Below are 17,455 nucleotides of genomic sequence, written 5' to 3' on the forward strand. Positions count from 1 at the left end.
AGAGAGAGAGAGAGAGAGAGAGAGAGAGAGAGAGAGAGAGAGAGAGAGGGTTCGGTTTCACTGTTTGGGATTCTCACAGTAGTGCGTCCATATGCGCCGCTTTCCCAGGTGTCGGCTCGCCCGGCATCTGATGTCCCAGCGAGGAGACCCGCTGCTTTATTCTCACGAGAGAGAGAAGTGAGAGATGAGCGTGAGAAAATCCACAAATTATATTTGTTATTAACTTGAAGGTTTTTTCTTTTTTTCTTTCCATCTTTTTCCACATCGGGACAAGAAGTAAAAGCACTTGAGGGCCCCGGGCCAATATCAGCTGCTCCGTCTTTGCTCTGTTTGTTCGGACTGCTTATAATAACAAGATCCGTACTCTCTTGTTGTGTGGATGTCGTTTATTCGCCATTGATCATAAAGTATTTGATCTATATTATTATCGATATTTCATGAATCCAATTTCGTTGGACACTTTTACGCGCGGTGCACGACCCTAACGCGTTTTAGGGTGTATGTATACACTTCATCTCGCAATACATCAATCCAATCCACGGTCAAATATTTCCAGAGGTCCCAACTGGTTAGGGAAGCAGGATGAGCAGGAGTAGGCCTGCACACCTCTAGTTCTGGGGTCCCTGTTGAACACTGTCGCCTACATAGCGCGCCGGAACAGACTGAAATAATCCTTCTCTGAGTGGTGCTAGAGTCCTGCTCCACGATAAAGGACCGGGAACACTTGTTGAAAATGGCTTTTTGAAATTTAAGTGACGATGAACGGCTTGCTAATGTACAGTAAATGTGGTCGGGTGGGTTGGATTCGTGATTACGCAAGGCTTTCAGTCCGTCATATATGCGACGTTGCATAACAAATTCGTCCTCTTCAGTGTTTTTTTTCCACCAGCGTGGGCCAAACTTATTCTGCGGCCTCCCTTTTACCGTTGGAGGATCTGTCTACTTTGCATATATGAAAGCGTTTGTTTCACCACTTCACCTGGACAGAGAGTAGTCTTGTGTTGCTGGTGGTGAACACCGAGCGATAGGTTGATGTCTACAAAGGCCAATGGAATCCCCCCCCCCATACACGCACACACACGCACACACACACTCACAGACGCACACACACACACACACACACACACACACACACACACACACACACACGCACGCACGCACGCACGCACACACACACACACACACACACACACACACACACACACGCACGCACGCACACACAAATTTACGCACGCATTATCATGCATTAAATGAGGCTGCACAATGTTGAATATGATACCTATGAGTGTTTGTGTGTGTGTGTGTGTGTGTGTGTGTGTGTGTGTGTGTGTGTGTGTGTGTGAGAGAGAGAGAGAGAGAGAGAGAGAGAGAGAGAGAGAGATGTGTGTGTGTGTGTGTGTGTGTGTGTGTGTGTGTGTGTGTGTGTGTGTGTGTGTGTGTGTGTGTGTGTGTGTGTGTGTGTGTGTGTGTGTGTGTGAAAGAGTGTGCGTGCGTAAACCTCGTTTAGCCTTGTCCGTTTACCCTTCCTGGTGGACAAAAAAACGTGTTTAAACCGGGAGTCCAACCTGACCTGCGAATCGCAGGTCTCTGCGAATAATCATCCTCACATAGAGGTCGGCACCCTCTATCCCCCCTCACCCTCTCCGTGAAAAACACACCGCGCTGTGTTTCTTTCCCCGCCTCGTCGGTGGTTACGCACCGCCTGGCACGGAGCGCGTTACCGCTCGGAGGGTGCTGAGTCCCCCTCAGTGCCGCGGACACGGGAGGCCGGAGGTCGGGTCAACACACATGATCTACACGAGAGTCGACTCCCCGTTGCTGATCCGTGCTGGCGTGTGCGTATTATTTATGCAAATGTATTTTTGTTGTGTTCCGTGGATTGTCCCGCATACAATAGAGCCTCGAGTTATGGACTGTTTCTGTTATCGGCTCTGAAAGGTGATCGCCGCCGATTACTTTTATGGAATTGAGGGTGATGGACTGTATTGAATGTAATATAATAGGCCTGCCCCGTTTACATTACACTTTCGCTAGGCTTATTCAATTAAGGATATGAATATAACAATATTTAATGTGTAAATATTTATATTAAAACACAACAACAATTATCCAGATCGTTTTGGTTAAATTAGAAACACAGTATTTCAAACAGTTATGGCTTTTTATTTGAATGAATACTGTAACATTAACGAAGGCAACATAGGCAACATGAACACCTATCCGTTTTTTCTGTTTCTTTTACAAATTTAAACAACAAACATTAACTAGAGATCATTGTTTTTAAATACAGAATGAGAAAAGAAAAAGAAAAGTACATAGGCCATTTGGACCGTTACCTTATAGCCAGTGATAAGTCACGTACAAGACAATGTTGAAAAAAAGACTCTATTTTGACAATGCATGTGGTAAAATTAGGCTATAATATACAGTATATTTTTTGGCTTCATTCAGATAACAAATTACTCTATTCACAGAATATACAATTCAAAGAACATTTTATTTACCAGTTACTTTACCAGAGAGTGTGTGTATGTGTATGTGTTTGTGTGTGTGTGTGTGTGTGTGTGTGTGTGTGTGTGTGTGTGTGTGTGTGTGTGTGTGTGTGTGTTTCTGCGTGTAAGGGTGTGCATAATTGGATGCTTCCGTAAAAATTGCTGTGCTCTCATTTTTAATTTCAAAAAGTGTCCTTGTCGTTTTCTTTGTCATATTGTTTTCCTCAGTGTTTGACTCATTCACAGTTTATTGTGCCCAGTCTCAAGATGCTGGGAAAATGGGCATCTTCTGACATTTCTCCCCCAACGACGTCAACCGTCTGTTGGTAGAGGCAAGTGTATGAGTGTGTCTGTCGTATACCAATACCAGTGGTACAAGAAATGTACCGTTTGTATAGAGTCCATCTAATACCTTTGAGTATGTTTGGATTTTTTGGAAACAACATATACAATAAAATAACTGACCACAGAAATATAGTATTTTTCTTTTGTATCAGTCAAAAGTTCTTCTCTTTTTGAAAAACGGTGTCCACAGCTGAATTGTGCCGTTTCTCGTGGTATGAATTTGATGTTACAAAGTCAAAGGGGGCACCTCTTTTAATACTGCATAAACCTCGATAAACAATCAGAGGTTGCTTTTTTTCTTTTATCTACACATCTCCAGAATGGACAAAAAAAATGAAACAAAAAATCTTTGGTCAAGATGAGCAATATGCCACAACCAGAACAGTGAAGACAAACGATAACATAACCACGTGGATTAGATTGTACAACACCAAACAATAACTTATCGATCAAGTTTACAACACAATATCTTTTTCCACAAAGACTTATTTTTTCTTATCTTTTAAAGAACATCTCTAAATGAAGAAAATAACTGCTCACACATCTACTCTGCTAGCTTTTAGTTCATAACGTTGTGCAACGTTTCACAGTGGACAGTTTACGACAGGTACCACGGAAGAAAAACCAAAGAAACCAGCATGATGCCATCTGACTCAGTCCGAACTGACACTCAAACTGTGTGTGGAGACAGCTTTTGAGGTTTAAATTACTTTTAAGGCAAAGCAATGAAAAGAATAAACTATTTCTGCATAGAAAATAAAAGATGAATTGAAAAATACTAAGTGTGTTATGTTGGAGATACTGCAGGAATGTTCTGCATGCTCAGTCTCAATTTCTTTTAAATAATACTTAAGTTGGGTTTTGGAAAATGCTCAATTGAACATGTCAACATGTTTTTTTTAACAAACACTATAAGGTAATGAGGGGAAATTATACATTTTGCTCAGGAAGTGGTTTAATCGGGCCACAAATTTGCAAAAAAAATCCTATAGTCAACGCTTACGTGATAGTTTGACCACCCTTTTTTTTAAAAACAGTATTCTTAAAAAGTGCTAAATGATAAGCCTGTTATACCTTGCTGCTGCCCACCCCCACAGACACACACACACACACACACACACACACACACACACACACACACACACACACACACACACAGAGCCCCCAGAGAGACGGGCTACAGTGAACAGAAATCCTCATCAGTCATGCTAGCCTGGTTCAGTCCGGTTTCTCTACTCCTGGTTGAGGAGCGGGGTTCCTGAGCCCACCGCCAGGTTCCTGTGGAGGTTGGGGTTCTGGCTGTGTCTATTGCGGCTCCGGACCGACGAGAAGGACGTGTCGCAGCCGGGGACCTTGCACTTGTGCAGCAGCCGCAGGTGGACAGTCTTGTAGTGGGCCCTGAACGTGCCCTTGTTGCTGTAGACCTTGTGGCAGATGTGGCAGGTGATCGGAGAACCCATGCCGCCTCCCACGCCCCCGCCCCCGCCCCCCGCCTGCAGCGGCCCACCCTGATGCGGCCCGCAAACGCCTCCTCCGCCGGGGGTTCGGCTGCCCGCCAGTCCCGACTCGCCGTCCTCCTCGCCACCGCCGACGCCGGGCTTTGCCGCACCGAGCCCGTCACAGCTCTCGTCGCTGTACTCCATGGGCAGGGCCGACTCGTCTCCCTCCTCCCCCTCCTCCTCTCCCTCTTCCTCCTCCTCCTCCTCCTCCTCCCCCTCCAGGCCCTCGGCCTCCTCGCCGCTGCCCGCTCCGTCAGAGTCCCAGGAGGAGCGGGGGAGAACGCCACCGGCAGCGCCGCGCTGGGCGGCGGCTGCAGCGGAGGAGGTGGAGGTGGACGTGGTGCTCAGGTCGAGCACCGCCTCCCCGTCCACACCTCCTCCTCCTCCTCCTCCTCCTCCTCCTCCTCCTCCACCCCCTGCTCCTCCTGTCTCTTCTCGGTCCATGTCCTCCGAGGGAGATAGCGCCGGGTGCTCCGAGGGCGGGTCGGCCATCTTGCTCATGGGGAAGACCAGCCCCATGCGGTTGTGGCCCCTGAAGATGACGGACGCCTGTCCCGCAGGGTCCCGGTGGTGGAGGTCCCGGTCCCTCGGCTCCGAGCAGTAGTCGAGGGCCCCCGCTGTGGAGGCGTCCTGGTCCCGGGTGATGGGTGATGGGGCGTACGGGGGGCCGCTGGGGTCGTAAGAGTCTTTGGTCAGCAGCTTGTGGTGCAGGTTGATGTTGGCACTGTGTCTGGTGGACAAAGAATGAACACATTCGATTTTTCTGTACAAACTGGTCAGAAGTGTAATCAAACTAAAAGACAACAAATATCTAAATATGTCTGTTGTTATTTTGTGAACATTTTATTTATATTCTTAATTCTCTTTTACCATTGCTTGCCTTGAGAAGCCAACGATAAATCATTCACCCAATTAGAAAAAAACAAAATTTGGTATTGACCATTGACCAATCATACACTGTATGTATGTGTGCGTACATATTTTATGCTACTGAGCATAATATTGGTACTCACCGGTCCCTGCTCCGGCGTGAGGGGAAGGCGGCGTGGCAGCCGTTCACCGTGCACATGTGCATCTCCTTCAGGTGCACGTTGCGGTAGTGCATCTTCACGCTGTAGGGGTTCTTGAAGGTCTTGCTGCACAGCTCGCAGTGGTGCGGCATGCCCAAGTCAGACTCAAAGAGCCCGGTGCCTGGGTCACAGCCGTAGTCGTCGTCGTCGTTGGTTTTGTTGTTGTGGTTGTTGTTGTTGTTCGGACAGGTGTCCGACTCTCGATGTTGGAAGGTGCTGCCGTTGGTCAGCCGTCGCTCCCCGTCTGCACCTTCCGGGTCGCCAAGCTTGTCCTCCGCTGGAATCGCTCGGACTCGCTCGCAATCCATCCGCCCCTCCTCGCCGGCCCGACAGAGGGAGAGGTCGTCCACATGTCGCTTGCTGCGGGATTGGTCGAAGGGGAAGGACGCGCAGGTGATGACACCCGTTTCACCCTGCCGTGTAGCCTCCTCCTCCTCTCCCGCCTCACCCTCGCCTGGTTCCTCCCCCCTGGTCATCTCTCTGTCTGGGCTCTGCTCTGATGGCCGCATAGGGTCCTCTCTTTCCCTCTCCTCGCCAAAGTAAATGCCTCTGATCTCGTTCCTCTTCCTCTCCATCCCCACTAGTCCTCGCAAGTCGCCGTTCTCCTGGTGGTCTTTCCTGCTGTGGTGCATGACAGAGGCCTCGTCCTCGGAACAGCTCCCCTTGCCTTCGTCCTGCTCCACCGACTCCTTCTCTATTTTGATGGGCATGCTGGACTTCCTGGACTTCTTCTTTGGTATGAGGTCTGCGGTGCAGTAATCGGGCAACATCGTGGGCTTAAGGGGAACCGATGAGGAGAGCAGAGGGAGGGAGGGCAGGTTCCCCGGGGTGTTGGCTAGCTCCGCTGGAGTAACCAAACTGCGGTAGAAGGGCAGAACGGGCTGCACCGTCTTCAGGTTGGGGAAGAGGATGCCGCTCTGGCCCATGCTGGGGAAGGAGCTGCCGTGGAGCTTGGAGCTCGTGTCCACGTGGCTCACCACGTAGCTGGGCACCGACTTGTGACCCTCCGACGAGGAGATGGGGATGGACGCGCTGTACTCGGATCTCTTCTCCCCTTCCGAGCCCTCGTCACCGGACATGCTGCCTCCCCTCAGGTCCTTGTCCCGGTTGTTGCGGTTCATGGGCATGTGGAGGCGCGGGTTGGGGTTGGCACTGTGGCGGTTGCGGCTGCGCAGCGAGCTGAACACCATGTTGCAGCCCTCGATGGTACACTTGTGCTTGATCTTCAGGTGCACGGCGTTGTAGTGGATCTTCAGCGTGCCCTTATCGTAGAAGGTCTTCTCGCAGGCGCTGCAGTACACTCTTCCCTTCTTCAGGGAGCCGCCTCCCAGCCCGCCCCCGCTCCCGCCGTTCCTGTCCAGGAAGCGCAGCTTGCTCTCGGGGGACATCTGCGGCATCTCGCAGCTCATGGAGGGCGTGCACGGCGTGGAGGAGCCGTCGGAGTAGTTGTCGCTGGTCGGGAAGTCGTCCACCTCCATCTTGGTGGTGACACCGCCGCAGGAGAGGCTGTCTATTTGATTGTCTCCGCCGCCTCGGCCCAGGTCAGACGTGAAGGAGGCTGAGCTAGACCCGACGAGACTGCCCTCCGTCAGGGGCTGGGACAGAGGGAAGTCACTCTCCTTTCCCCCGTGGCACTCTGGCCCCTGGTCCTCTCGTCTCTGGCCCTGCTGCTGGCCTTGCTGCTCCAGCCCCGCGAGGATGGACTGCTGGTGCAAGGGTTGATGCTGCGACCCAAGGGACCCCGGGTGCGAGCCCAAGAGCGGCGCTGGGATGGAGCCCAGCAGCTGGAATGGCAGCATGAACGCCATGCTGTTGATAAAGTTCTCAAAGTGGTGCACGTTGGTGCGGCCCCCGCTGCCAATCTTCTCCACCTTTGGGGTGGGCGAGGGGGAGGAGAGGCTGGGGCTGGTGGCAACGGCGGCGCGCGGCGTGCTGCGCTCGATGAAGGTGCGAATGTCTGAATTGGTGCGTGTGCTGGGAACCAACACCGCCTGGCCCTCTTTGTCCTGCAGGGCCATCAGCTCCACGATGGACTTGGTCTCGCCGAAGCGCAGGAACTGCTGCAGAGTGGCGATCTCCTCCTCGAACGTCATTATGGCCCAGCGGTCCAGCACCTTACCGGCTACATCCTGCATGTGGGAGAAGAGGGGGGGAAGGGGGGTGAAGGCGTATGGTGAGTTAAATTTAAATCAAGGGGGAAGGTGGGGGAACGGATAGTATGCATGGTGATTATGAATGAATTGCTCATACATATTCATGCAGCGGGGTTAATGGTGCACCCCCATAAGGAAGGCCGACATAAATAAAGGAATCAGGTGGAGCGCTAACACGAGTGGACACCAGCGAACTTGCGCAGGGCCTCATTACGTGGGCTCTCTGCGTTTCATCTCCGGGCAGGTCCTTTACCTTCATTTAAATCATGGAGGTTGGAGGCCCCATAGGTGGAGTAGGAACGGGACAACATGCGCAACATGCATGATCTGGGAATAATCTCAGTGTCTCTACGTTAAATACCCTTATAAACACATACTCTTACGCAGATAAAAATAAAGTAACATACGTACACAAATATGTAACCACACACACATCCAGACCCGACACACACACACACACACACACACACACACACACATGGAGGGGGAGATCAGAGGGCACTCACATTGATCAAGTGGCTGTTCTTGCCTAGCCCGGCAGTAATCACATGTGAATTCGGGGATCTTTGAAAGCGAGGAGCGAGGCTTCGTGCCGTAACTGTGATTAATATTTCATCACAGAGCATTCGTTTGGGGTGCCTGTCGAGGATTCTGACTCTACGTTCGCCATTAGACAAGCTAACATGAATTAAATGCAGCCTGGCCTGAATAGTTGATGGTGCTACCAATAGGAGCACGAGGGAAGACGCTGCGGCAAAAGGGCTCCCCCTGGCCTGCTGGCTGCCTTGTGTACTTGGCTGGCTGGCTGAATGTCTGGCTGGTTGGCTGGCATGGCCTGCTTAGATCCAGCTCTTGCGGGAGGGGTTGTAAGCAAGCAACAAAATAATGTTTACAAATCTACCCCGCGCCACTCGGAGACCTCTCTGATCCAGAGCGGCAGTGTGGGCTGGCAGTGAGACCCACAGAGATATGAGGTTGAACACAGCTGCCTGGAGAGTTCACAGCCTCGGTGTCTACCTAAATGCATCTGCCCACCTGCCCTCCCGTGCCCCTGTAACATCTCCTCTCTTATCCTCGCTCCCTTCCTTTCGCATCTCCCCCCTCTCACTCTCTCAACTTCTATACGGGAACACCAACACAGACGTCTCCAAATGTAGCGGGGTTCACTCTGTGTTGTGTAGTTTTAGTGAAGACACTACGACGACCAGGTAGATGATGGCGTATTCATTATCACCAGCCTTCTTCTCATTCAAAGTCAGGAAACAGAGAGAGCGCCAATAAACGCATTCCTGAATTTCCGTTAATTTGGCCACTCTGCTCCTTCAAAATAAGAGACCTCTGCATATCTAGTTATGCAACTCAAGACAAGAGTCTCTGCTTGCAATCTAGCGCAACAACATCACACTGCTACGCACGCAGCACACTGCTGCGTGTTGTAATGTTGTCTGGGGTTTCTTACCTGCAGTACGTAGCCTCGTATGTAGTCCTGCAGGGTCCAGTCGAGGGCGTTGAGGATCTGGATGACCTCCTCCTGCTTGAGGACGGAGAAGAGGCGGTCCAGGAGGATCTTGAGGCGGACGGGGATGGCCTGAGTGCCGTAAAGCATCAGGCTGCAGATGTCAAACACCACGTTGGAATGGACAATCTCCACCTGGCTGCTCTGGTACATGTGGTGCACCTTCAGTTTGCTCAGAGCTGCAGGCACGCAAACACACAAACAAACACAATGAAAGCATTTTAATATTGATCAAGGTAAGGAATTTTCTTCAGCTGACTTTTTTTATGATTATGTTGGTTATATTGCTATGCCATGCATTATATATATATATATATATATATATATATATATATATATATATATTATATATATATTATATATATATATATATATATATATATACATGTATATATATATTTCATATAAATATTTTGATTTGACACAAAATATCGACTAGGTTGGCAGTTAATGTAATATGAAATATACGGTAATGTCTCCCTTTTTTAAAGATGTGTTATAGCAAAGTGATTCCGATAAGACTGCGCTAGCAGTATGAAATGAATAAATATTGGTGGTATTTGATTTAGCCAATATGGGCCAGCTCCAGTTCACAGTCTACTTCCCCTGACAGACGCATGGGTGAGCTAACTATCGCATGCTGTTTCAAAAGGTCCACGCATGATTTAACACTCGAGGGGGCTAACACTCAGGAGTTAAGGCTTGTTTATGTTGAATAGTTATGCTATTTCTTTAGCGCACCAGCGTTGGATACTCCTATAAGGCCCACGGGCAGGCTCATGTAAAATGGATGACGAGGCGAACCATGCTGCAACAATGTCAATTGAAAAACCCCAAAACACGGCAGTGTTTGATATAGTGTATCGGAGTAAAAGAAAAATTTTATGAGCACTTCTCATGTACTCTTTGGCTCAAGGTGAGTTGAATGAAGCACGATAAAATATGTACATCTATTCAATTTGGAGGCGAAAAATTGAGCAAATGCTGGAATTTTTTCGATTCAAATAGTAAAAAAATATTGGAATTCTTATTTTTTGCACATGCTTATTTGATATTTGGATCTTTTTTAAATTAATAAAAATATTTTTAAAAATAAACATGAACAGACTCATCAGCCCTCTATGCAATTGTGTGCATAAAGGCAACGGTGCACACAATATCCTCGAAGAAAATATGAATGTGTCTTACCGTGCGCTACCCAGCCATGTCTGCAGTTCTCACACTGTCTTCTCTTCAGTTTCCCCGGCTTGAAACTGTCACAGTTACAGTTGACCAAAGTGCAGCAGATAGCCTAACAGAGAGAGAGAGAGAGAGAGAGAAAACACAAGTCAATTTGATTTACATAGCCGTTAATCACAGTTACAGTCTCCAAGGACTTCACAGGCCCACACACAACACCTCACCCCCCCCCCCCCCCCAACCCTTAAAACTCCCTGAAACCAAAAGGAAGCAACCTTGAGAAGTATCACATAAGATTGATCCCTGCTTCCAGGGAGAGTTAGGGGCTCAGTAGATACCATAAGGGGAATCACATAATGGCAGCCAAAAAAAAACAACTGAAATTAACTACAGCGCTATGTGAGCGTTAAATTAAGTGATGGTCGATGTTGATCACACAACAAATCACAACATGGCAACCAAGACGAGCTTGTACAAACACAACGAAAAGAGGAGTGACCTAAAATGAAACCGTAATGATTAAAGTTCCCAGTGTTGGGATCTATGGATGTTCAGGAGAAGGTAGGGGGTGTTCTGGTGTTAAAGTGGCTCATGCTCGCCTCACAGAGCGACATGAAATATTCAGACGTGTGAATGCGCCCCGCGGAAACACAGACACGGAGACAGACACTATTCTCATTGCCTCAGTCACTTTGCTCTCCCTGCGTGCGCGTGTGTGTGTGTGTGCGTGTGTGTGTGTGTGCGTCATCCTTTGCCTGCTGTACCCTCGAGAGCAGCGCAGCACAGGTGTTGCCGTGCTTGTATGCGTGCATGTGTGTGTGTATGTGTATGTGTGTGTGTGTGTGTGTGTGTGTGTGTGTGTGCGCGTGTGTGTGTGTGTGTGTGTGTGTGTGTGTGTGTGTGTGTGTGTGTGTGCGTGTGTGTGTGTGCGTGTGTTTGTGTGTGTGTGTGTTAAGTGAAGGTACCCAGTTCTACTGTGAAAACACCTGGACTGTTATATCACCTCAACCAATCAGGCTGGCACACACATAGACAGGAAAAAAAAACAACACACACACACACACACACACACACACACACACAAGCCAGGTGAATGTGCTCTAATTGAACCCTGAAGAAGGAACATAATAGAAACTAAATACATTAAAGAGTGTGAGAATGTGAGCGAGACACAAAGTTGCACCACACTTTTTCCCTTTAGAGTCAGCCACTCAGTCCCCACTTTTCTCTCTCTCTCTCTCTCTCTCTCTCTCTCTCTCTCTCTCTCTCTCTCTCTCTCTCTCTCTCCCTCTCTCTCTCTCTCTCCCTGGGCATCTATAATGCATGTCCCGCGCCGCGACTCCTCATCCACCTGCGCTGCATGCTTACAGCGGTTAGCGCAGAACCTGTAGCTAAAGTCACTCTCCACAGGGGGCGAGAGAGGGGACAGAGGGATGAAGAGGCCCCCCCCTCGCATTTAGTCAACCTCCTTTTTCTTCTTCTCCTTCTTCTCCTCCTTCTTCTTCTGGAGTGCTGGAGGCTTGGCTCGTCCTTGAGACGTGGGGATCTCGCTTCTTTCCACCCTGGCAACCACCTCCTACCAGCAGGGCTGGGAGATGAAGACACTGCTAATCGCTGTACATAGAGGAGACGCATACCGCTGTGGACTAGTGCAGATGAATGTGCTTTCCCACCTATAGTATCACATTCATTTCTCTTTCAGGATTTACATTATGTTCAAAAAAATGTAAGTTTAGATGTAATCCAGGAAAATGTTTTTACTGCTAATTGATTTGATTATTTTAATGGCTGCATCATGGGTTTTGTTTGAAGCAGAGCTTTAAAATGTGAACACTATAGATTATGCTGAATCATAAAAGCGTTCAAAAATGTCCTGAATTGTGTCAGGCTGATTCTACATATTTGATCCTTTCTCTAGATTGCAGCGTCCCTCTCTCTGTGTTTTATGACCTATCGGCCTGCTTTTCATCAGACCACCTGACCCTTCTCTAGATATCAGCAATCCAGGCGTAAAGCTGGCTGCTCATCTCTCAGCGATGTAATCCTATCATTACAGGGCCCAGAACCAGCACAGCCCAATTACACTAATCCCAGCCCTCCACACACACACACACACACACACACACACACACACACACACGCACACACACACAAACCCGGACACACACACAAACGCACACACACACACACACACACACACACACACACACACACACACACACAAACCCAGCGACACACACACAGTACGCACACACACACTCGAACCCAGCGACACACACACACACACACACACACACACACACACACTTTCTGATATAGCCATAAACACACCTACACACTCACGCACACACACACACATTCTGTTGTCAACACACCCGTACAAACACACACTCCCCCTCTCTCTCATATAATCACATTCTTTCTCTCGCCATTTCATATTCTCTCTCTCTTGCTTGCTCTCCCTTACATACACACATGGGCACACATGCACCCCCCCCCCCCCACACACACACACACACACACCCTGCTGTTCCCTCTAATATACATCTTAATCAGGTACTGCAGGTCGTTTGTCTTTATTAGCTATTCCTCTCACGACGTCAAGAGAGAAGAAGAAGAAAAAGCAAAAAATGGAGATTTAAAAATGTGAAAAAAGTTGGTGTGACTCTGGTGACCTCTCTCTCTGTCTCTCTCTCTCTCTCTCTCTCTCTCTCTCTCTCTCTGTCCCTGTCTCTTTCTCTCTGTCCCTCTCTCTCTTTCTCTCTCGCTCTGTCTCTCTCTCTCCCCCTCCGTCCTTATCTCTCTCTCTCTAGTTCGTTTAATCCCTTGCTCCCTCTGTTGTCACAACAAAGCGAGTGGCTGTTCCTATGCATCCATAAAGTCCATGACAAGGGGGCTAATTGCACCAAATGATTCCCCGGGTCAACTCCTGGGGCCAAAGTAAACGCCATGTTGCTTTCTGTGTATAAATTATGTATTATAGTGTACTTCCATCAACCCCCCTGCACCATGCGCACGCGTCTTGAATACATTATGCCCCGCTCTAATTGGTGGTCTTTTTGCTGGTGCAGATGCTTTTGAACACAGAAAAACGTGAGCTGAATCGCTTCACACATCCTTTTCTTCAATTGGCGATTAGGGCTCCTCTCACAATTTGACGTTTTACAATGCATAATTTTTTTCAGTATCATGACTATTTATATTCATGGAATTCACACTTTTTTTTTTTTGCTTGTATATTTTGGGGGGTTGATGAAAATCAAACAGCCCTGTATTTGTCGTTGCATTCCACCAACACCTGCACAGTTCTTTCTGTGTTATAAACTGGTTCTCTCTCTCATTCTGACTCCCCATCGGTCATCACCTGCTAATCTCTCTCTCTATCTTGCTTTTTTCGCTGTCTCTCTGTCTCCTCCTCTCTCTCTCTCTATCAAACTCTCACTCAGAGGGGTCTCTCTCAAACCCTCTCTCTCTCTCTCTCTCTCTCTCTCTCTCTCTCTCTCTCTCTCTCTCTCTCTCTCTCTCTCGCTTCATGACTGAAGTGCATGTTGTGCAGCTCTGTGGAGTCCAGGTGTGGTGTCGGAGCAGGACCCTGGGCACTCTGCAGCAGAGAGAGAGAGGCCCAGGTGGGGGGGTTAGAAGGGGGGGGCTGAGGGGTGAGGAGGTGAGGAGCACAGGGCCAGATGGGGGGAGGAGAGGAACAGACAAAGCAGGACAGGGAATGCGTGGACTCTGGCGTACCATGACAGCCCCGACCTGAGTGATAACATACGGCTGCTATGGTACGCTGCTGGTAACATACGCCTGTTTGTATGTGTGTGTTTGTGTGTGTGTGTGTGTGTGTGAGTGGGGGGGGGGGGGGGGGGGGTGTAGAGTGTGTGTGTGTGTGTGTGTGTGTGATAAAGAAAGTGAAAGAGAGAAATATCTTTCGGCATAAACTCTTTGCCTTTCTGTGGCTCACACATACAAATATGAACACACACAACAGACCGCTTTGTTCATAAATTTTTCTAGGTGATATGTGGAGTGTCGAAAAAGACAATAAGACAAAAACACGCAAAATATCTTAATATATCTACTTATATGGCCCTATATCTATGCATATCTTTTTCCTTTTTCTACTTCCTAAATCAAGTCATTTTTCTATAAAACATTATGTACCAATATTAATAAAAAAGTTGAACTTGAATGTAAAACGTGTTTGAAATAACTAATTGTGTGCATTGGAAGTTATTGCAAAAAAAAACAACATTATTATATAAAAAAAAGCCTTTAAACAACAGTTTGCCGTGCAGCTCTCGGCTGCAAGCGGGAGAACCGCGCAGCGTCCGAGCGAGGAGGAAAACAAGAGACAAAGAGCACAACAGCTGCTATGAGGAGCGGCACCCCCCCCCCCCCCCCCCCCCGCCCCCCTCTGTCACCCCCTTAATGTGCTGGGAGGCTAATCAATTAACAGCGGTCTGCTAGTGACTGACTGCTCTATGGGGGGAACACACGGGGCTGCCGCTGCCAGGAGCCGGCCTGAGCAGAAATAATAACAACAGTGTAATCGGCAGGGCCCGTTTTCCACACCTTGACAGAGGGAGGCTGGGACGTCCCCCGCTCTTATGGATCGGTTTACAAGCTAATTGAGGGTATGAAATAAAGTGAGTGACGATGTGAGAGTTGTTGAGCTGCATTTGTGTGTAGTCCTACAGGGAATATTTAGAATCTTAAAATGATTTTGTGGCTGTTTATTCAACCCCTCATGGAAGCTGATATTGCAACAAAGGATGAATTAAATAAAAGTCGTGAATGAGATAAATGCGGATGTTTTTAAGGTTTTAATATAACTAAATATTATTTGTGGGGAGTATAGGCATGCAAAGTTGGGCATTATGAAACTGCAGAGGCAATATCGGAGGAAAGCTACAAAAATTATTCTTTCCAAGGAGAGGTGTGTCTAAAGTGGGAAAATCATTAACATTTCTTGAGCAAAATTATTAAATAATTACTGTAAAAATAGCAGGCAAAATTCCAAGCGAGTCATCAATAAAGAGCAATTCATTTTGACTATGACAGATATTTATCTTGCTACATCCTTTGATTGAGGGGACATAATCCATTAATGTCTTGAATCTCACCCAGGAGCCTGTAAAAAAAACATATCCCGGGACAGTTATCTAATGCAGTGAAATTCATAGTGTGTCAGTGCCAGAAAAAACACCTTGCTGTACCAGGAACATGGCCCGCTCCAGTATACCTCTCCTGAGAGCTCTGACTCTGGCAGCACAGAGGAAGTCTCCTCCATGCCAAAATAAGAGCCCAAACTAAACTCACCTTTTTAACAACTCACACACACACAGGCACAGATGTGCACACACACACACACACACACACACACACGCACACATGTCAAACTAAAAGCCCAAACATCACCATGCCTTTCTACACAGATGCACACACACACACACACACACACACACACACACACACACACACACACACAAACACACATGAACACATGGCACTTTGAGTGCCATGAATTAATAATTCCACTGACTAAATGTAAATGAGTTGCAATGCGTTATAAAAAATGTTAATTGACTACAAGTGTTAGTTGAACCACAGTCGTCGAACACACTCCTTGTTTGATGTGTGTGATTTTATGGGTATCTGCCAAAACTCTACGGAAGTCATACAGGGAAGCACATTAAACACATAGCAAAAAGGAAAAAAAACATGAAAAGAGGAACACGTGGCAAGTCATTTAAGAGGCTAATCCGGTAATCTCAATCACATTCCTTTTTTTTTCCGGAAAAGTTTGCCTCACTTTGTCCGTCCTTGATGTGTATTACCAGCACCCTTTTAGATAAACAAGACTGTCAACAGGCGAGCTTTAATGCTGAGCAGGTTAAAGTTAACACTGCTGGAGGTGGAAGAAAGGAGAGGGAGAGAGAGAGAGGGAGAGAGACACAGAGACAACCACAGGAAAAGCCAGGCTGCTGCGTGTAGTGACAGGCTGCTTGAGCCTATTAGGAGACCATACAGCCCAAAGACACCATGAAAAACTCATTATTTCCAACTATCCACCAGTCAATCAAAGTGTGCATGTGGAGGCAACACACAGTCCTCAAACACACTATGCACACACACACACACACACACACACACACACACACATACAAACACACCAGGTGCAACACATCTTTACCTGAATATCCATGAGAAAGGAAAGGAAGAATGGATCCCTTTTGAAAAGACATAAAAAAAAGTTGCAGGAGTTTTCAGAAAAGGGAAGTTAGAGAAAAAGGCAAAAGTAGAAATTGAGAAGGAAGCCTAAAGTTTGCCGTTGGTGGCTTCACAGCGCGATGTGCTGGAGGAACGCACAGAGAGAGAGAGAGAGAGAGAGACACATAAGGAGAGAGAGAGAGAGAGAGAGAGAGAGAGAGAGAGAGAGAAAGAGAGAGCTAGAGACCTAGAGAGAAACAGGGAGAGAGAGAGAGATTCAGGAGGCGCTGACTGTGGGAGAGACCCGAGGAGGACTAAATGAGAGGAACATGTTGGTACACTGATCCTGAGAGAGAGAGAAGAGTTTTTGGCTCCCAGCTACGCTCTGATTAATATCAGAGCTCCCCTCCTCCTCCCCCCCTCCCCTCCTCCCCCCTCTCCTCCTCCTCCCCCCCCCCCCCCCCCCCCTGACAATCCTGTCACATCTGGCGTACAAATCCTAGCAAGCCTTCTGGTGGCGGAGCAGGACAGAACCTGGGTAGTCGGGGTAGGAGGGGAGCCTGGGTGGTGGCGGTGGTGGTGGGTGGTGGGTGGTGGTGGGGTTGGAGGTGGCAGTGGATGGGTGGGTGGAGGCATGGTGGGTGGGTGGGGGGGGGGGGTATCATGCTCCAGGAGATGCTGTAAGGGGGAGGGGGGTCTTAGGCAGGAGTAGAGGCCCCTCACGGATGGACCATCATGAAGCTAATGAAGCTGACACAAACACACACACACACACACACACATAGACGCACACACACACACTGCCACTCACACATGCACGCATGCACACAGACACTCATGCACGCATGCACGCACGCACGCACCCACACATATACACATAGACACTCACACACGCACACACACACACACACACACACTTAAACAAATAATCACGCACACAAACACACGTATGCACGGACATGCATGCACACACACACACACACACACACAC

The 17,455-nt window shown here is 48.2% G+C and overlaps 1 protein-coding gene across 1 annotated transcript in view; it reads right to left on the reverse strand.

Annotated features, from left to right (window-relative positions):
• Positions 1 to 3,565: 3,565 nt before the first annotated feature.
• Positions 3,566 to 17,455, reverse strand: part of bnc1 (basonuclin zinc finger protein 1) — a 16,505-nt gene continuing 2,615 nt past the window's right edge. Inside the window, exons 2-6 of the mRNA XM_084476340.1 lie at positions 10,264 to 10,366; positions 9,019 to 9,254; positions 5,350 to 7,535; positions 4,750 to 5,066; positions 3,566 to 4,509 (exon numbers count right to left, since the gene is read on the reverse strand). Coding sequence (XP_084332466.1) covers positions 4,070 to 4,509; positions 4,750 to 5,066; positions 5,350 to 7,535; positions 9,019 to 9,254; positions 10,264 to 10,366 — 3,282 coding nt within the window. The 3' untranslated portion in view covers positions 3,566 to 4,069. The remainder of the gene's footprint in view (positions 4,510 to 4,749; positions 5,067 to 5,349; positions 7,536 to 9,018; positions 9,255 to 10,263; positions 10,367 to 17,455) is intronic.

Source organism: Micromesistius poutassou, assembly GCF_964030765.1.
Source record: "Micromesistius poutassou genome assembly, chromosome: 12".
In the NCBI taxonomy this organism is placed as follows: Eukaryota; Metazoa; Chordata; class Actinopteri; order Gadiformes; family Gadidae; genus Micromesistius; species Micromesistius poutassou.